Consider the following 21,662-nt stretch of genomic DNA (forward strand, 5'->3'; position numbering starts at 1 on the left):
AAACTTTGGGATGATTGTTATCTATGTAAATTTATCATTAATTATGTAGCCTATGAAATGATGGTCACTTGGAAGTTGGTCAGATCATTCACAATTCAGATGAATAAATGAGACGATTGGTATTTTGGTAATTGGCATTTGTCAGAGGCCCGAAATTCCGAATGATAACATAGCAGCATTTCTGAATCAACATCTATTTTGTAGATATTTGTTAACAAAAAATTGTTTCGTCACTCAACACTGTTGTAACAGTTGAATCGGAGATTAACCATTTGTTTTGGAAGCAGGCTCTGAGCCTCTGACTCTGACCATGCCATGGCATGTTACAAGTGGCAAGTGCAGTATCCTTCGCGGCCATAAATCCGTTGGCGACTTGGCGTGAAGAGGGACTGCCCCCTTACTGACTGGTTGGTGTTAAACTTAAAGGCTAACACGTTCCAATCATTCATAGTTTAAAGTGGGCGAGGACACAAGTGACAGAGGAGCAAATGGCTAGGTAAATGGAGCAGCGCGCAACCCTCACACCACGCTCGGGGACATTTACTTACTACACTGCCAGTCAACTCGGTCAGCTGTTTAGCAATGTAAACAGAGTAACCCTGCCCTTTCCCCCAATGAGCTCAAGTCCCCCACTCCCGTTGCCTAATGCCTGCTGAGGGTAATTGAAACCACATTTCTTGTTTAAATTCAATTTAAAAAAACAATCTTTAACACAATTAATTACCCAAGAAAAAGGATTATCTGATAAAAATTATAATCTACATGACAGATGATTGGTATAACGCAATCAATGTGTAATAGAATAGCATAAAATAGAAGTGTCGGCATTGAAGAAATAGGCCCATGGATAATGATAGAGTGAATTGTCATTTAATTGACACAACTTAAAATTTTTTATTGATTTTGACTGATAAATGTCACGAAACATGTAAGGAAAATGAAGATATAGAAACCGTTCGGTATTGAACTAAACTTGAAACTTAAGAGTCATCGTGAATAGATGCTATAATCGTACATCAAAATTTTCAACGTTTTTTAGCAGCGTACGCGGAACCGTCCAGTGTAGTTCTCGGCCACCATTGCTGGTATATTCATCTTCCCTTCTTTTGTTGGTCTACAACGGTTCGCCCCTACTTATTACAATTGCTGGACCGGGTAGCCCCAATCTTGCTTAATACAGTTGCTGGACCGGGTATCCCCAATCTTGCTTTATCATGTCGGAAGCTTTCTCAGCAACCATGTACGTAGAAGCCATAGTGTTCGCTGAGACCACGTGAGGCATCACTGACGCGTCGACAACCCGCAAGCCAGACACCCCACGAACTCTGGGGGACGAATATATGATAGATTTAAGTAAGCGCATGCCAGAGGCCAGCTATGCCAAACTTCACACTTAGTTCATATTTCTTTCCGTGCGTAAGAACGCTAGAGAGCATAACAGCCAATGAAGTCAAGTGTTCAACGTCATAGCGCTATTTGTCCAAAGTCACGAAATAAGCTTGCTAAAGGTAAGCATGGCCATACTACATCTGGCCAAACCTCTTTCGGCCTAACCTCTTCAGGCCTAACCTACACAAGCTGCAAAATGTCACCACCCAACCTGAGCGGACCTAACCAAACCTAATGGGCTGCAGGAAGTTAGTGAGGCGGACCAAGTGTGCTGGAAGAGCCAGTCATTGGTTGCAAGAAGGTTGTGAGCCAGGACAGCGTGAATAGGTTAGGCCAGACGATGTTAGGCCGGAGTAGGTACAGCCGGATGAGGAACTGCCTGCTTATGAGCGAGCATGCTAAGCATTGGTTGAAGACCTACGGCGCTATTGTCTTTCGGCAGTGTATCGCTTGTCTGGATTACGGAGTTCGAGCGTAGTCTACAGCTTCTAGTTCTGAGGCTGAGTAAAGTTAATGCATGGTGAAGCTGGGCGTTGGCTCCAGGGCTTATTTAAGAGTAGAATTTGTGGCCTACGGCTGCGCCATCGATTTAAGTGAGGCAATTAAATGGACAGGGTTAACTGAAGACAATTATAAGGACAATATTAACTCATGGCGAGTATAATGGCAGGGTTAATTTCTTACAAGTTTATGAATAAGGCTACTTTACTGCGAGTGTATAAACCCTTTTACTTCGCACAAAGGTTGTGCCAGTCGCTCCCGGGCAGTCAAGGTGAGTCAGTCTTTCCATCCTCAGTCAGATCGAGAAGGTCATTCGGCCCTTGGCAGTCAGAGTGAGTCCATTCCTATATAAATATAAAATCAAACCGTTATTGAACCGTTAATATTTTACCCACAGGAGTCTGGGGGACACCACCCCCATGGGGTCGGTGGGGGGGCTCATCTTAGCGGTGCAGCAATGGTGGGCGTCCTGCCCCACGACGTGTCGAACGAAGCACTCCCAATAGCCGTCCGTGTCTCGGCCGTACCGCAGGCAAGCTTTAAGACTCTGCACTCAAACGTATTCGAATTAATTACATTATTTATCACAATGATTAGAAGCTTATAAGTATTGTGAGTTCACTCTGAAATGTATTTTCATTCTTTGAAGTGAAACGCGCTGACCAATAATCCCTTAACATTTTACCTTCATATTTCCCTCCTGCTTCAGTCTAAATACCACCAGATTGTTCATTAAAAGAAAATGAATTATATATCAAGACTTTCTTGTTCGACTCAAAAATTCGTGCCATGAGCCAGCGTTTGTATGTATGTATCCCGGCACGAAAATTGGGTTCGTTGAGTTGCTGTTCCTTCATTCGTATAGAAAAGAATAGAAGTGTCGGCGTTGAAGAAATAGGCCCATGGCCTGTTGCCGATTCTTGAACTTTTCGTGACTTGATTCACAAGGGATCCGGCCTTTGGAACCCGATCTTTCCATAACTGACGATTGATTGAGATAGCTGCTGGACTTATTGCCTGCTCCGTAATTTGCTAGGCATTTTAAGACTGAACATATGCTCCTGCATAGCTTCGTCCAGTCTGTTTTTGAAGATGTTCATAATTGGAGCTTCAACGATGCTATCAGGGAGGCTGTTCCACATGTCGGTGACTCGAAGCGAGAAGAAATGTTGTCGCATGGATGTGTTCCAACGCTGTTTTTTTAGTTTATAGCTTTTTTTATGTCTCGTCGCTTCTTCGTTTTTCGTTGCATTACCAAATTAAAATGAAATTAATTGTACCGAAACATAAGTCTGCAAAGCTTCGAACATATTATCATCGTTATTATTATTTCATTGCGACATTTAGTACCTAGAAGGCAAACATTGCGGTATCATGTGTTTGTTGTCAGTTTTCAATACACTAAAAGAAAATTTTTTACTCTAAAAATTTTTGAAATTCTTTTGCTTCTGTTGGACTACGAACAAAATGATCGAAATGAACATGTTGAACAAAATTATAGTCAGTCACATTGACATTAGTTTTAATTAATTAGCCATGAACTCACCGTGTCAGGCTGGGGAAGCAAAATTTCTCGCATGGCGCTGGTATTCATCACTCGGAAGGTCTCTCGTATGCCTGCGGTAATGTTAAGGAGAGTGCATCGAGTTTTAATTGAAACATTAATGAGCTGTGCAAGTAATTACTGTAATATCTTCTCAATTATCGATAATTCAGATGAGCTGGGTTTTGACATTAAATCACGGCTGAATAAAATAACGCAATTTTTATTCACCAAATACTAACTGTAAAATTAGGTACTTGGACCTAAGGCAACAACTCGTTAATCTCATTATGAGGTTGCCATACTCAAACTATATATGACCGCAAGTTGCCACTTTCATCTACAGAAAGTACGCACCTTTGACCATCAATTTAAGATCGTACGGATCCTGAAAAAAGTTGTTTCTTATCAGCGGAGGATCGGCCACATCAGCGGACCTGAGACTGACCAATCCGCGACTGCGGGGCCGCATCAGAACAACGCGTGTGGTGAGAGTGTCATGCAGCACTGGCAGTCCGATCAATTGGACGTTCGTCTGTTGGCATTGTCATATGGACACATACCATTAGTTTGCTAAAATCGAAACTTCACCAAAACGTTAAGAGCAAAAAAATACATCAAGAAAATTCAATGACGATATTGGGAATTTACTTAGCGTCATCTATGCTTTTATTATCATTGTTATTCTACGAAGCATTTGTCGTGGCGTCAGGTTCAAACAAACTTCGAGGGCACGTCACACACAAGATTAATAGCAAGAGGAAAATAAATAGACACAAGAAAGGATGGTAACGGATAAAATGACTTAGCACTAGATTTATACGCTCTACGAAATAGTTCCGTCTTTAGGCGTCGTTGAAACACCTGCTAAGAAGGAGCCGAAGTTACGGAAGCGGGCAGATTGTTCCAGGTTCTGGCGGCGGCGACCGATAACGCTCTATCGCCGACGGTAGACAGACGTGTACATAGTACGACGAGGTCCGCTGTTGATGACGAGTGCAATTGTCTTCTAGAAGGCCAGTCCGACATGCGTTGCAGACCTTCCATGAGATAAGGAGGCGCCAGACCGTGAAGGCATCGGAACGTCAGAACAGCGACTTTGAACTGCGTGCGCTGCTGAATGCGCAGCCACCGAAGATCGCGCAATATCGGCGTCACGTGGTCGAATTTCCGCGTATTGCACACGAGTCGAGCAGCAGCGTGCATTACGGATTGCATTTTATCAAGTGCCGTGGTCGGCAGTCCATAAAGTGTAGCATTACATAATCCAATCTGGTCAGAACGAGCGCCACCACATGGGCCTGAAGGACCGGCCTCGAAAGACAGCGGCTGATGCTACGTATTCGTCGCAGAGCGCCAGAGCAACCGGTGGTGACATTGGCCATGTGCATGTTCATTGAAAGTTCCGAGTCCAGCAGAATGCCAAGATTGCGAACTGCGAACGCAGGCATGACGAACTCGTTGCCCACGCAAACAGGGTTGGCCGGAAAATGATGCTGGCGCTGAGCAGTCGCAAACCAAATAAAGTCTGTTAAAATAATGCAATGAGCTGGCGTCGGTTAGTCCATACAGGCAGACATTCGATCCTGCAACGCTGCGGCGTCAGCCGCGGTGCACCGTAGCCATAAATTTGGATGTCGCTGGCGAACTATGCGGATTCAAACTATGTGAATCGATTATATGCAATACGTCGACAGTTTATAACAGGAAGATGATAGGGCCAAGAACTAACCCCTGTGGTGGTACGCCGCAAATGACCAACGATGGCGTAGAAGAAGAGTTCCCGAGTCGAATGCATTGAATCTATTGCCGAGATAGGACTCGAACCACAGCAGCACTGTGTAGCGCATGCCTAATGATACGTCAAGTCGACGCAATAAAGTGGCGTGTTCGACCGTATCAAAGTAAAGTGTACAGGTACAGGTTGAGTAACAGACCAAAGTACACTTTACTAGTACGTAACAGGGCTTGTACACTTTACACTTTCAAAGTACAGGTTGAGTAAAGTTAGTGCCGCCATCTACTGCGCGCCGAATGTCTGATAGAACCTTCAGCATAGCGGTTCCTGTCGAGTGGAGATGACGGTATGCAGACTGGAGGCGAGGCATGAGACCAGACTGCTGAAGATGGTTGTTTAGCTGTCGCGCCACCACGCGTTCCAGGAGTTTCGACAAAATCGGCAGGTTGGAGATGGGTCGATATGATTTAGGATCGGAAACGTCAAGGTCTGGTTTTTAATAGAGGCGTAATGTAAGCTGATTAGAAGTTCATCGGAACAACACCGTCAGTGGGGCAGTGGTTGGAAAGTTCAACCAGAAAAGGTGCTAGGGTTATAACATTCCCCGTAACGACGTCAGCAGAGGATCGCTGGCACACTGCTTGTTAGGCAGCGCGCACACTGCAGCGATGACGTCGTCTGCTGTGACTCGAGTGAATTCTTGGTGCACGCAGTCGAACGGGTACGGGGCAAATGCTGCCGGCAGAGCCTTGGCCGACGACGCTCGCACAGCAGAAATTTTGTATCCAAAAATCGCATTGAATTCATCCACGCTTACGTCACCCGAAGCCTCTGAAGGACCTCTCCCTGTGAGTTTATGCAGCGAACGCGTTGTGGACTCACAGGTCACTGTGTTGCGCGTTGATTCTCTGACGCCAAAATGACTTTTAGAACGAAGGTCTAGATAATTGAGCCACGCATCTCGCCAGGTTGAGGCCACAGCAGCGGCAACAGCAGGATTGCCGCGTCTGTTCGCCCGGTATACAGCCCGCTGGAGCACTCGAATCCCCCGCTCTGAGACTCGACATTCATCGTCGAACCATGGGTCGGAGACCCGTTGGGGTATCCGAACTGTGCGTGCAGGAATGAGGTCATCGAGTTTACAGGTCAGCACTTTGTTGTAGAGTTGCACGAGATCGTTGACTAATAGTGCCAACCACGAGTCAGGCCGCCATAGTCGGGAATACTGCGGCCTTCGCGTAAGACATCGCCGTCGAAACCGCGCCACGGACAACAAGTAACGGTCTTGCTCGCTGGCACCGGGCGCACACATGGTACTGTCCACCGGAGGAATCGATGGTCGTATATTGCTATCACCGATGATGTCGACTGGCAGACTTTGAAAGTCAGCACGCGTGATACCGACGTCCAGCAGTCCGCCCATGTCGTGCTTCGGCAAGGTCACGTGACAAACCATGCCAAAGGCGGTCAGAAGGTCGTTCATACAGTCGAACGTTAAAATCGCAGGTGATAAGGACATGATCAGGCAAAGTCACAAGTCTGGTAAAGACATCGCTCAATTCGACGAAAAAAATCGAGCGACACTGCAACCGATCCAGGACGGTAGATGGTGACTGCAACACCCGTAAACGAGGCACAGGTGACCCCAGCACATAGCTGCTCAAAAGTGGTGGGTCGGGCGCCGATGTCAAGAACGGCAAGGTGCACGCCCCCGCTGGCGGCGGTTGCTCTCCACCGTAATTCGTCGCCAGGGCGTCGGGTTGCATGCGGAGCCGCGCGCGCTCGACTACCTTGAGTCCTTCAGCGCGAAGACGTGCGATGCAAACGAGTTAGCGTCGTGCCAGGTCTCGGTAAAGAAGACGACATCTAGTGAGTGCGAGCGACAAATGTGAAGTAACTTATCAACCTTGTTTGGCAGGTTTGACGATTTGTACCTAACACATGCAGCACATGACCCCCAGCGATGGGTTTTTCCACCCATATCAGTTTTTTTAAACATCTCCTGGGTTTACGTCACGGACAAATTTACGGTCGGACTCGCGGCCGGTCTCACAGCCAATTTCCAAATTCAATGATCAAGGAACATCTCCCAAACTAATAAACGAAACTTGATGAAGCTTGGTACACGTATTCATTAGGGCCTAACGGTGTTGTTTAGCTTGTGAAATTTTTTTTCCACCCTTGTTTCCAGCTTGTGTTTTTTTTTCCATATTTCGTCTCCATTCGTGAGTTATATTGCGATATGGGCCGAAGTTCGCAGTGATCGAGGAATTTCTTAAACGGAGTTCAGTAGCACACGTCCGCCTGCAGCCACAGCCGGCGCAAGACATCATGACATTTTTTAATTCTTGATAAACACAGACTTCAAAGATTCAGAAGGGATACTAATATACTCATAACAGCGCATCTAAGAGTATATTATATCGCAGAGGTGGGCAGTAGCGCGCTACATGTAGCGGCCGCTACTAGCGGCCGCTACATTTTCAGGAGCGGTAGCGGCGCTACATATAAGGCAATGTAGCGGTAGCGGTAGCGCCTGCTACATATTTAAGTAGCGATACGAGGTTTACATTTATAGATAAAGCCTTTAGATTTTACTTAATATTATTAAATATTATTTAAAATCCAGCATGATACATACATAATATAAATTACAGACTAAAACTGAACGAAAGATTTCGGTGTAATGTTGTCAACCTCAGCCTGTTACTAGCTAGTGTCAACATGTTAGTTGTTTCTTGTTAAGTTGTTACCAGTTACCACTTACAGGTATTTTTATCATGTTTCAGTTTGCTTACAGTCATTTTTACTCAGTTATTTTTACGTTTCACCTTCCCTACATGGATGTCTACTTTAATCTACCAATCTCAAAATGAATCCACATATATATACAAATAAAAGACTGATTTTTTATATGTATATGTGGATCATTTTTGAGATTGGTAGATTAAAGTAGACATCCATGTAAGGAAGGTAAAACATAAAAATAACTGTAACTTTTATTTACTGTATCTAACCCGTACTAGTTCGGTTAGGTTAATTGCAATAAAGTTGCATTGATATGTTTTGAAAATGTTTTATAATAATTAAATGTTTATGAGTAAATCCCAATAGGAAAACAATAAATATTTAGAGATTTCCAATAATTTTGGCCTTTGCAGCGGCTACATTTTACTGTAGCGGTAGCGCTCGCTACAATCTAGAGGGTGTAGCGGTAGCGCCCGCTACATTTAGAGCAAGCAGAGGTAGCGGTAGCGCAGCTACATTTCAAAGTAGCGCTGCCCAGCTCTAATTATATGACGTCCACTCTAGAAGAAATAGGTTTTATTCAGATTCGGATTGTATGCTTTATTGTCCTAATTTTAATCAAGGAAATATTAAGGCCATAGAAACATATGGACAAAAAAAACATTAGAGCCAAGCAAAGAAGTTAATTGTAGAATTTTTCACCTTTTTGTCAATATTTGGTGTCGGGACGCTGGGTCTCAAAGTCCAGGGAAGGTTGAGGTCAGGCCAGTCTGGGTTTCCTCCTCCCAGATTCACAAAATTATGAGCTATTGTGCCAAATGGACCTGACAATACACCTGAAGTAAAAAAGGTGATACGTTTAAAAGCTTCAAAACTAAACAAGCTCACATTAAACACAAAGAAGACACCAGAAAAGATAGCCACGAAAAAGCTATGTTACATTTTGTGTTCCTATAGCTTGTTTGCCTATTTTAGGAATGGGACGCAAATATAAAATCTGAATTCAGTCTATTTGAATACTCATTTCTAGTTTTATGTAAGTGATCTTGTGACTTATAGTAGCAGATTTCTATCACAAGCAAGTTCCTTATTACTGATATAAAATAACTCTAAATAAAAATCAGTAAAAATGTATATATGCTATCTTATAATAGAAAAATAATATTTTTGACAGGAGGAGTATCATGATTACCTTCACATACATGATAGTAATATAATATTTTTGCTCGTGAAAGATAATTAACTAGTCAAGCTGTCATTTCAGCAATCATTATAATTATTCCACTTAGAAGCTAAATAATGTAAGTTAAAATATTACTCGCGTGTGCTACAATTAAGCCGAAACTTTTTAGCTCTTTTAATCATATAAACTCATATAAATTGATGTTTGTAATCACACTTCCCGACATCCCTGTGGATTTGATAAAATTTCCGAATTCGTTTGTGTTCTTCTATATACAAATTATGTTATAAAGCATGATATAACCTTCATTTCAAAATAGTGAAGTTATCCTATCAGAGAATTCATTCTAGGTTTTCTGTTCTTGACAAACTATGTGAAGATACGAGGAGAAACTATAAACAACCTGCGAGTACGTACATGACTACAGGATTTAACTAACTAAACCAACAATTCTTTTTAACGTAGCCAAGCACTACGCTTCACCTTCTTACGTTTCTTATTTATATTCAATCTTTTGTATTCAAATCACAAACGCACATAATAGGAATTTATAATAATTAGGCGGATCAAAGTGGCCAGTAAGATAATTTTCTTTTTAACTTGATGTTTAGCGCTCTAGCAACGAAACGAAGTCTGGAAATTTTTTGTATGAACGTCGCCTGACATCATTGGAAACTGGTAAGTAAATCCAGATAAAAAAATCCGAAGAACAGACGGCCCAACAATTTTCAAAGTGCTCAAAGACTTTTTGATTGTAGTTTTTTGACTTAATTGTTTAAACTCTCTCATACCGATTCGACACTTCTCCAACTCTCCTGCGGACTACAACTTTGACATTTTAGAAATAGATTTAAGGCATTTTTCAACAAAAACTCCATTCCTATTATAAATTAAATCGAAAGATGAATTAAATGAACAATTTTCTACTGGGGTTAAAAATGTTCTCACTCTAAAAATTGTTGGAAAAACTAAAAAATATTGTTTGCATAGTTCTGTGCGAACTCGTGTAAATCAGCAAAAAATTGCCACCCACCGCTTCTTTTTGAATTGTATTCGATGTAAGTTTTCGGGTTGAAAATATCTTTAATAGATATTGTGACACCAGGTTTCACCCGCCAGTGCATCACAAATCCCGGGTGGTTGTCAAGGTTTTGGCCCACGCCAGGCAGCGCCGAAACCACTTCGATCTGCCCAGCGAAGCCAAAAAACACAATTCAATAATCTTACCGACTCGCACTTTATACAATTATAATTAAACCTTCTAAGGCTGCTGACTCACCTTTCCCATTCATGAATCATAACCATAGCAATTCAGTTTACTGACCCCTTCCATTCACCAATCATTAACCCTTGTAATGCAGTTTACTCACCCCTTCCTTTCACCAAACATTAACCCCAGCAATGCAGTTCACTCACCCTTTCCATTGACCAAACATTAACCCCAGCAATGCAGTTCACTCACCCCTTCCATTCACCAAACATTAACCCCAGCAATGCAGTTCACTCACCCTTTCCATTGACCAAACATTAACCCCAGCAATGCAGTTCACTCACCCCTTCCATTCACCAAACATTAACCCCAGCAATGCAGTTCACTCACCCCTCTCTCTGTCAACATTTGGGGGGGCCCAACCCCCGACAGCATGAGAAGCTGGGGGGTGAACAGCGCCCCGGCGCTTAGCACCACCTCCTTCGTGGCCACGACTCTGTGGGTCTGTAGGGATAACGGTAAAACATTACAATAAATTACATTACGTTACAATACAATACATTAACTTACGTTACATTACAAAGAACACAGCACCACCTACTTCGTGGCCACGACTCTGTGGGTCTGTAGGGACCACGGGACCACATTACAATAAATTATATTACGTTACAATACATTACATTACATTACGTTACATTACAAAGAACACAGCACCACTTACTTCGTGGCCACGACCTTGTGGGACTGTGCGGGCCCCGAGACCACATTAGCGGTAACAACATTCCGACTAACAAGTTCCTGAGGCGGTCAAAGTTTCTCCACTAAAACCGTATGAAACATTCTCTTTTTCACATGTTATGAACAATCCCGCACTGAACTTACGTAAGTAGTCATTCAAAGTCCGGAAACCTCGCTTGGAAGTAATGTTGATCAAAATGTTCAATTTTTTACTGTGTAAGTAGTTGTTCCATTTGATTAAAAGTATTGAAAGATCATACGTTGATAGTATGCGCCAATAATTTATTAAATTGTGTTTATTAATGATCGAGTCGATGACATACCTGCCCGTTGAAAGTGTATTCGACTCCGCGTGCTTTCTTCTGCTCGTCAAAGATGATCTGTAACAAATGGGCTTGTGAAAATAAGTGCACGAAAGTGAAATGAATTTCCGCTCAATTACAAGACGTCAAAGTATACGTTCCACCAGTAGATAGAAATAACAACAGTACTAAAAAAATGATAATAAAAATCGCAGATGCAGAAGGCAATGCGCGCATAAGGTTGGTTGTTGCTGTTTGGTGGATGTTTTGGGGTCGAAACGGAGGGGAGGGAACCCATCAGGGCTTTGTTGGGTTGTACACAGGAGTTTGTTGCGGATTATGGTTAGGTTAGGCTCAGTTATGTTAGGTTAGGGGAGGTTTGGTTGCCCACTCACCCGGGTGACTGTAGCTCGTGTCAGGACGCGCAGGTTGCTGCGCGTTGCTGCAGGTCGCAAGTAAGACTCCGACGCCGACGAGCGAACTCCGTTCTTGACCGCGAGATCAGCCCACGAGATGCCTGGACGTATAAAAGATAATCTTGCAGCAAAAATAGTTGAAAGGTGGTAATATGGCAGGGTAATTTAGTTTAGTATAGGTGAATGAGACATCATATTTAGTGTAGGAATTTTTTTTAATCGATGCGCTTGTTATAATAGGAGCAACGATCATTTCCTAACAAAGTTTGGATGCGGGCCGGACTCAGCAACAGGTGCCGCCCCGCACTCGGGGAGCACGTAAATCAACTGCCAATGCCCGCCTCGGCCGAGCTTGAGGTGCAGCTTCTGTGCAGCTTGCAAGCTTGGGATGACTCGAATATAGGCCAACCCTTGTCATACTCTCAGTGGCACGTTCACGTGTAAAAATAATGTTAATATATCGTTGACCGAGGAGCTCAAGAGAGTAACTATAAACTTTAGAGCAACTATAATATTAAATGCGCGAAGTATTTTCCATAACAAATATAAATACTCTAAATCGGAGGATTTTCCCTACCGTAAGTTAGACATTTTTTACGAATCAAATGGTATATCTTTCAATGCTGTAGCTTGAATATCATATTGGGAGTTTAATTTTTAAGCTGGCGTAATTTGGAAATTTTAATTGTTTATGGGAGCCAAATAAGTAGAATTTATTGAAAAAAGAAGATTACGTCAAAAAATTGCTTTATATTGAATTCCAAGCTATCACATTGCCAATTAGTTATATTTACAGGGTACCAGCACGCGTCTCTAGCCTTAATCTTATCCAGTTTAACATGAAAAATATGCTACTAATATGACATTTTTTAGATTTTCGTATATAAAAAAATTTTCATTTTATATAAGTTCAAACGGCCTAACGCAAAAAACATTGCATGTACAATATACATCCGTGGTATTTGCTTTTTTGAGCGTGCATCGTTTGTAGCTTTCAAACGAGTGCAAACACTTTGCAACTAACGAGAACAATGCTCTATATATACAATTTTTAAAGGAAAATTTGTGAATATTGTTACAAAATGGTAATTTATAAAAGTTCAGAGCCACCTTACGCAAAAATTATTTCATTTATATCTCCTGGTGTTAGCTTTGTTGAAGGCGTCATGTTTGTAGCTTTCAAACGAGTGCAAACACTTTGCAATTAACGAGAACAATTATTAATAAATCCAGATTTAATTTGAAGAAATCTTTGAACATACTGTTAAAAAAATGTGCATTTTAAATATTTTTGAAATTGCTTTACGCAAAAACTAGAGCACGCACATTCATGCGGTTTGCTGCGTTAGACTCGCATTTTCAGCAGCTACAAAATGAGCCAAGAAAACGGAAAAGATAAATTTATAGATTTTTTGACCCAAACGTTCCCCTTAAACTAATCATGATCTCAGTGTTTTGTATGTACCGTACTTTAATAAAATCCTGTACGTGCAGGTTTCGACGCCTAAATATAAGGAAACACGAATCAAGTCTGAACTTCATTCCACCTTTGTCAATTCGCGCGTGGCAAAGCTCCCGAACTATAAGCTGATTACTTTAGGAGAGTAACACTCAGGATATACACTTGTCATACTCTCAGGACACACTCGGCATACTCTCGGGAAACACTTATCATTCTCTCAGAACATGCAGTTATCATACTCTTGATGGACACTATAAAGTATGAAATGAAATTCTGCACAGAAGCCGATTTTGATCGGGTGGCCAAGTAGACCCAGAATAACTCAAGCCGACTATACCGGCTTCAAGGAAAAAGCCTAGACGTCAACCAAATTATGTTCTAGATTAAAGTTCTGGAATCTATAAGTCAGACTAGTTATAAATAATGAGTTAATTGACTCTGATGCAGAGTAATTGGTTTCACCGGTGCTTCACTGACCGATGTTGGATTTGCCGCCCACAGTGTTGAAGGCGACACCGAGTTCGGCAGCTGCGGCCTTGATAGCCGAGCGCAATTTGCCCCACCGCTGCACTTGGGAGACGGAAACTGGGCCCGCAAAACCTCGGTATTTCTCTGGCGGAAAAGTAAAACATGATATGAAAATATTTAAATGTTATGAGTAAAATGCTCGCCCCTACACAGGCAGCTTGGAAACAAATATAAGTTAAATGAAAAAGATGAATTATGCAAAACTAACGTCAATTCTCATTCGAAAGCAAGAAAAAATTAGAAATGGAAGTGCCAAATGTAAAAGACAAAGGTTTAAATTCTCGTATTTATTTGAAATAAGAGATAATAATTAAATTAACAATTGAAAATATCAATGTTTAGAAGATTGAGATCGTTCATGCGAACAATTACGTATACGATATTTAGTCATAACATCATAATAATGATCAATAACCCATTGACGTGAACATATCAAATAAAACTCGAAATTTTACCTAAAAAAGCACCCTATATCTTTACTTGACCTTACACTTAGAGAAATAAGTGAGACTTTGTCTACATAATATGTGCGATGCATATAATACTAATGTGTGTGGCAAACTGATCCACTTTGACCTTGCAAAAAAGTTCATCAGTGTAACGTTCGCTCTCTGCTCGGGCCACGTCAATGAAAATGTCACTGGAGTACATGACCCATTCATTTCTTTGAGTGTGTCAGCAATATAGATAACAAATGAGCGAGCCCCAGCGACTAAACGCGCGTCCATTTCCGCAGCGATTGCAAGTAACTGGAGCAATTGCTTGCTCGGTGCAACTTAAGGCCATTTTTTGTTCCAAGCAGCCAGCCTGACACTTGCAGCGCAACAATGTATAATATAGAGCACAAGCTCCCAATTTGGATAAACTGCTTTGAAGCTAACCTTGCCATAGAAGAATAAGAGTCGAATAGACTCCTGACATTGTGAATATGAAGATAACTTTTTGCCTCTATAGGCAGCCGATGAAAATGTATCATATCATATCATATCGTATCATATCATATCATATCATATCATATCATATCATATCATATCATATCATATCATATCATATCATATCACATCATATTACATAATATCACATCATATCATATCAAATCACATAACATAGTGATGTCGGCGCTGAAGCGTAGGCCTGATGTGGCCTGTCGCCGATTTTTTCCTTTTCGTGCCTTGTTCACAGAAGATCTAAAATCGTGTCATTTGACCGGATCTTTTCATGACTGATGATAGTTTGAAGTAGCTACTAGACTTCCACCGGGTTCGATATGGTGCTAGGCATTTCAAATCTGAACATATATTTTTCCATAGCTTTATCTAGTCTGTTCTTGAACGCGTTCATACTTGGAGCGCCAACGACGTAATCGGGGAGGCTGTTCCACATGTCGGTGATTCGAAGCGAGAAGAAATGTTGGCGCGTGGAGAAGGTCTAGCGCAGTTTTTTCGTCTATAGCCGTGGCCCCTGGTGTTGGTTCTTGTTTCAAATTCAAGTAATCCTTCAGTGATCTTGTATAAGCCATGAGTATACTTGTATACTTCAATAAGGTCCCCACGCAGACGTCGATAACTGAGGCTTGGAAGCTTCATAATCTACAATCTTTATTCATAGGAATTGCCCTTTAAGCCTGGAATTATCCTTGTTGCACGTCTTTGAACATTCTCTATTAATTTTTTTGTCCTTTTCAAATCTTGGTGACCACACAACGTTTCCAACTCTAGATTCGGGCGCACGACAGCAACAAACAACTGCTTCATCTCTTCTGTATCTAGGAACTCGTAAGAGCGTCTTATCACATCATATCACATGCAGTAAATCCCCCAACAGCCATCCCTTGACTGGATATATCCCATCAGTCGGGACTCTACACATGAAGAACATACCTCAATTACGTACCTAAACTTGGCGTTCTCTCTGCTTGGTAATTCTCAAGTTTCTTGAAGTAAGGCAAAACTGAACGGTAATCCCATCCTTCGTTGCCCAGATCTTTCCAGGAATCGAAATCGTATCCACTGCCGCGCACGAACGCCATGCCGTTGACAGTGGAGGCGCCGCCAATCACTCGCCCGAAGTACGCAATATTTTTCTGCCGGGAAAATCGTTCACATTATTTTTAATTGCCAAGCACTACAGTATTGAATATCTCTCGCCTTTCTTATGACCGTGTAACCTTTTTAGGTCAACTCTTTGTTACCGATGAATTTCTTTGAGCATTTCAAAGCTTATGTATCCCTCCAACATGGAGTTTTGCATTTTAAATGAATATTTTCATACTTTATAGGGCAGATTTGAAGTAACTATTATAACTTAGACAACTAAAATAAAACACTTTTTCTAAAACTCCACGCACCGTTCGTACAATGGCGTACAAAACACCCATTACGGCTTTTAATATTCTCTAGAACATATAGATATAATAATATATACAGTTACTGCTGATGTGCAAGGTCGTTAAACACTTGATTGAAGAATATGTTATGGTTTGGCAATCAAGTCGAATTGTACTTTACTTTGTTGTTCCACTTTAGTACATAAAATTATATGTACTTGTTTGTAATCGTATTGTCGCTATAAATGAATTAATATTAGCAGCAGTGCTGGTCGATTTTTTGATAGACTGTACAGACTACTTCGGGGTCAACAGATACCATTGCGTACCACACTACTTTTTAGCCGTAATATTTTTGTGTAACATGTTCTATTTTGTGCATTCATCTTCTGATTGATGCATTCAGCCTATGAATGAATGTGTCACTGAATGAGTGTCTCGTGTGTTTATCTTAGCGGTAGACCGCTGGACGAGGGGGGTGACGTGTTGCGGCAGTTGCCAGATAATCTTGTGCTACTCAGTAGGCATGTTACTGAAGTGAACATACAATTGAAAATTATTGATTAACCAGAAAGTATTCGAGTGCCTCCAGGAATGCCTTCACTGACACTACACTATTCCTGCCAAGCGCCGGACTGCGACAATGGCTTACTCTGCCGGGACTGGACAAGGCGGCGTTGTCTTCTGGCTCGGAGGCGACAGTGACGGAGGCCTGCCCAAGGGCCAACACGGGGGCCCACGCGAACGGAACTACGGACTCGGGGGGCGCCGACCCTCCGGCCTCCAGCAGCAGGACGGTCGCCTCGGTCTCGGAGAGCCGCGCGGCCACCGCGCTGCCCGCCGTACCGCCCCCCACTGTATGTTCATGAAAGTAATAATGAGCGCGACAGTTAATTTTTACTGTAGAGAGTCGTGACACTGAAAAAAGAAACAATTATCACTAATGCGGAGCAAATTAAGCTCGAACTTCTCAGAGAATTTCAGAATAATAAATTACAACGCCATAAAATTCTTCAGGGAGAATTGGTACAGGGTGGGGCGGAATCGATTGAGCAGTTTTGAGGCAAAATAAAAAAGTAATGGAGGTACACAAAGAAGGTAGTTAATTTTCTTTGAGGTTAGCATAACATACCATTTAGAATACTTATGCTTTGAAAATAATGTCAGAGAGATCAGAGAAGGGACGTGGCCGTTAGCTGCGACACACTGTTGGAGTCGTTCTCGGAGCAGGGAGTAGCCGTGACAGTGAATTCCGAACGCTATGCTGCAATGTTGCAAAATTTCTTGCATGCCAGAATGGAAAACATTGTTGAAAATGAAGCACTGGGAAACGTGTGGTTCCATTAGGATGGGGCTACAGCTCACACAGCCCGAATGTCGCTCAATGTTTTGAAACGCATGTTTCCCGGACGTCTGGTGTCGAGGGGTGATTTACAGTGGCCTACGAGGCCACCTGATTTGAGCATTTGCGATTTCTTTCTATGGGGACATCTAAAAGAAAGGGTGTTTAGAAGTCGCCCTCACACACTACCACAGCTAAGGGAACGGATCATTGCAGAGGTTATGGCCATACCTCGTCAATAGTGTGAACGTGCTGTAGGAAACTTCCGACAACGACTCCAACAGTGTGTTGCAGCTAACGGCCACCATCTTCCTGATATTGTTTTCAAAACATTAGCATGCTAAATGGCATGTTATACTAACCTCGAGGAAAATAAACTTTCTTCTTTCTGGGCAGGGTGGCCCAGTGGTTAAAGTTCAGAGTACCAAGATTGGCGCAGAGAGGCGCGGGTTCGATCCCAGCTCTGTGCGCCAGTTTCTGGTCAGAATCGGCAAGGAGGCCGGGCGGTTAAGCACAGCAGAATTGTAGCAGTGCGTTGCGAGTTCGAGACCTCAAAATGCTGTGAATGTTCTGCGATGTTAAGAATCGGCTACAGGCCTACGGCCTAATAAACGCTGAAACCGCTATTTATTTTTTTATTTATTTATGTACCTCCATTACTCTTTTATTACACCTCAAAACTGTTCAATCGGTTCTGCCCCACCCTGTATCATATACTTAATAAATTATTCACATATTGTATTTCCGCATCTGTTGGAGTTCTGTACGTGTTACTTAAGAGAGAATTTTTCAAGCATAACATCGCTTTTAATTTCAATCAATTTTGCGAAACGGAACACTGCTGAAAGCTTGGTATGCTTGAATTAAATTTTTCAATAAGACCAATGAGAGATGTGCTCTAAATTTCATGATCGCTTGTAGATAATTTAATTCGTGGAAATATAGCGGGTGAGTATACAGTGGGGAAAATAAGTATTTAGTCAATCACAAATTTTGCAAGTTCTCCTACTTAAATGATGAGAGAGGCCTGCAATTGACATCATAGGTAGACCTAACTATGAGAGACAAAATGGGAGAAAAATTAGGAAAATCATTTGTCGGACTAGAAAAATGTTATTTGCAAATGATGATGGAAAATAGGTATTTGATCACCAGAAACAATCGAGATTTCTGGCTGTCACAGACCTGTAACTTCTTTTTTTCAAGAGACTTCACTATCCCCAATTCATTACCAGTATTAATGGAACATGTTTGAAGTCGTTAACAGTATAAAAGACATCTGCCCACAACCCCAAACAGTCACACTCGAAACTCCACTATGGTGAAGACGAAAGAGCTGTCGGGGGATATCAGAAGCCGAATTGTAGACATACACCAGATTGGGAATACTGAATCTGCAAGAGGCAAGCAGCTTGGTGAGAAGAAATCTACTGTGGGAGCAATAATCAGAAAATGGAAGACCTACAAGACCACTACTAATCTCCCTCGATCTGGGTCTCCACGCGATATCTCAGCCCGTGGGGTCAAAACGATCACAAGAACGGTGAGGAAAAATCCCAGAACCACAAAGGAGATCTAGTGAATGACCTGCAGAAAGCTGGGACCAACGTAAGATCTTGCAGTGCCAGACAAGTCCCCCTGCTTAGTTATAAGGCCAGTCCATATCCAGGCACGTAACAAGTTTGCTAGAGAGCATTTGAATGTTCCAGGAGAGTATTGGGAGAATGTCATATGGTCAGATGGAACCAAAGTATGAGTATTTGGTAAAAACACAACTCGTTTTTTTAGGGAAGCGAGTGCGGAGTTCTTCTCAAAGAACCACATATGCACTGTTAGAAAAACGGCAAAAAAACGGTCCCACTGGCGTTCTAGTGGCCGGCCGCCCCGTGAAAATAAACTGTTTCGCCGTTTTTATTAGATGATCTACGGATTTCTAGTGTTAAATTAAAATAAGAACGGAAACGGTGACGTGCCGACCAGCCACTGAAACGCCGGTAATACCGTTGAACGGTAATTTTTCTAACAGTGTACCAACTGTAAAGCATGGGAGTGGCAAAATCATGCTATGGGGCTGTTTATCTGCAAAAGGACCAGGACGGCTGGTCCGTGTAGACGAAAGAATGAATGGGGCCATGTATCGTGAGATTTTAGATGCAAACCTCCTTCCATTAACAAGGGCAATAGAGATGAAACGTGGCTGGGTGACAATGATCCCAAGCAAACTGCCTGGGCAACAAAGAAGTGGCTTCGTAAGAAACATTTCTCAGTCCTGGAGTGATCTAGCCAGTCTTCCGATCTCAACCCCATTGAAAACCTTTGGAGGGAGTTGAAAGTCCGTGTTGCCCGCCGACAGCCCCAAAACATCACTGCTCTAGAGGAGATCTGCATGGAGGAATGGGCCAACATACCAACAATAGTGTGTACCAACCTTGTAAAGACTTACAGAAAACGTTTGACCTCTGTCATTGCCAACAAAGGATATACGATAAAGTATTAAGATGAACTTTTTTTTTTGACCAAATACTTATTTTCCACCATTTTTTGCAAATAACATCTTTAAAAGTTCGACAAAATGATTTTCTCAAATTTTTTTTTCACATTTTGTCTCTCCTATTTGAAGTCTACCTAAGATGTCAATTGCAGGCCTCTCTCATCACTTTAAGTGGGAGAACTTGCACAATTGGTGACTGACAGAATAATTATTTTCCCCATTAGTAACTCACCCACGATGGCAGGATGAGTATAACTCACCCACGATGGCAGGATGAGTATAACTCACCCACGATGGCAGAATGAGTATAACTCATCCACGATGGCAGGATGAGTATAACTCACCCACGCTGGCAGGATGAGTATAACTCACCTACGATGGCAGGATGAGTATAACTCACCCACGATGGCAGGATGAGTATAACTCACCCACGATGAAGTCGAAGCTCCCGGTGACGGGTGAGGATGAGGGGAAGGAATAAGGAACATCCCTGATGAGCGTCGAGACGAGCAGGATGCGTAGGATTGACGTGGCAAGTTTCACCAGTAAATTTCTGATCAAATAAAATGTCGACTTGCGTGAAATGAAACCACTGTGAAAAATAAATTTGTATTGCAGAACACGTATAATTATTCTGTCTCTTAAGGAGATGTTACGTGAGTTAAAGTAAGTATAGCATTTTTCAAAATATTGGCTGTGCACCATCGAAATTTTACAATTTATGTTCTTTACACTCATTTTCATCACTCATATTCGTCAAAGTCATGATATTTTACTCGTGATGTTTATTTTCATATGTAAAGGTTGAATATAGATTTGCTCGAATAGCAATTGCAACTCACCCAGGCATTTTTTCGGAGTAAAAGAACTACGAAAAATGTTACATCAATGTCAGAAAATGATATTATATTAATGAACAATTATTGAATTGCAAACGAGTGAAACTAGAACCTTAAATAGAGTGACCGACTACTGTTTTGGATATATCACAAAGCCTTACAAATCGAATTATCATTTATAAAAATATTGCACAGACTTTGAAATATATCGTGGTTGATCTTCAGACACTTTTTGCCCTTGTGTAGGCATATAAGTTAAACGCACGCTCACAGCTCGTGCTGTGGGTAAGTGTGTCGCTGTTCAGACGAGTTTAACATTCATTTTTTTCAGTGTACACCGAACTAGGACAGCGTCTGGCTAGGGCTTATCTGCCGGAGACGCAGAATATCTGATATGAGATTTTTTCCATTCAGCGCCTTACTTCTCTCTACAATTCACGAACATTTCTTCTTGCTAATGTAAGAGATGAGCTTACAATACAGATTAGCAATGCACAGAGCACGTAAGACCGACTGCTTCAGAATTTGTAGTTCAACTATGCCCGGCGAGCGAAGGACTGAGGACTGGCGCTAATTTTTTTTGTATTGATAAAATTCAAAAAGAGTGCACCCGATCAAGGATATTCTAGAAAAATCCCGTCCTCTGATAAGCAAACCTTTTACATTTGGGTCTGTGAATTAAGCGGTTAACCTTCAGTGAAGACAGTCTGGCATTGCTGACAGAATCTAGAGCAGCAACAAATGGGCACGTGGAGTAAAAATTTTTTATGGAAGACGCAACGGTAGTCCCGTACGACCTTGATTCTGGCACGTGTAAACTGACGATGAATGACAGAGCCTTGACAGAGCCTTGACAGAGCCATAACAAAGCCATGCCAGGGCCCTGGCCCCTGATTGTGATAAGGC

The 21,662-nt window shown here is 42.1% G+C and overlaps 1 protein-coding gene across 3 annotated transcripts; it reads right to left on the reverse strand.

The window, feature by feature from the left end:
• Nucleotides 1-718: 718 nt before the first annotated feature.
• Nucleotides 719-21,287, reverse strand: LOC108680563 (glucose dehydrogenase [FAD, quinone]). Of its 3 annotated transcripts, XM_018169427.2 has the most exons (14): nt 20,760-21,287; nt 20,346-20,470; nt 16,737-16,939; nt 15,652-15,841; nt 13,708-13,842; nt 11,748-11,869; nt 11,374-11,430; nt 10,703-10,816; nt 10,136-10,289; nt 8,622-8,755; nt 3,791-3,968; nt 3,437-3,507; nt 2,286-2,437; nt 719-1,325 (listed from the first exon to the last, which is right to left on the reverse strand). In XM_018169427.2, the coding sequence occupies exons 1-14, from the start codon at nt 20,765-20,767 to the stop codon at nt 1,172-1,174; spliced, it is 1,797 nt and encodes a 598-aa protein (XP_018024916.1). In that variant the 5' UTR covers nt 20,768-21,287; the 3' UTR covers nt 719-1,171. The 3 variants fall into 3 exon arrangements, with proteins under 3 accessions (XP_018024916.1, XP_018024915.1, XP_047738375.1); XM_018169426.2 differs by having other exon boundaries at nt 20,346-21,287; XM_047882419.1 differs by lacking the exons at nt 16,737-16,939; nt 20,760-21,287 and having other exon boundaries at nt 20,346-20,462.
• Between the last annotated feature and the right edge of the window lie 375 nt (nt 21,288-21,662).

Source organism: Hyalella azteca, unplaced genomic scaffold (assembly GCF_000764305.2).
Source record: "Hyalella azteca isolate HAZT.00-mixed unplaced genomic scaffold, Hazt_2.0.2 contig10411, whole genome shotgun sequence".
NCBI classification, from domain to species: Eukaryota; Metazoa; Arthropoda; class Malacostraca; order Amphipoda; family Hyalellidae; genus Hyalella; species Hyalella azteca.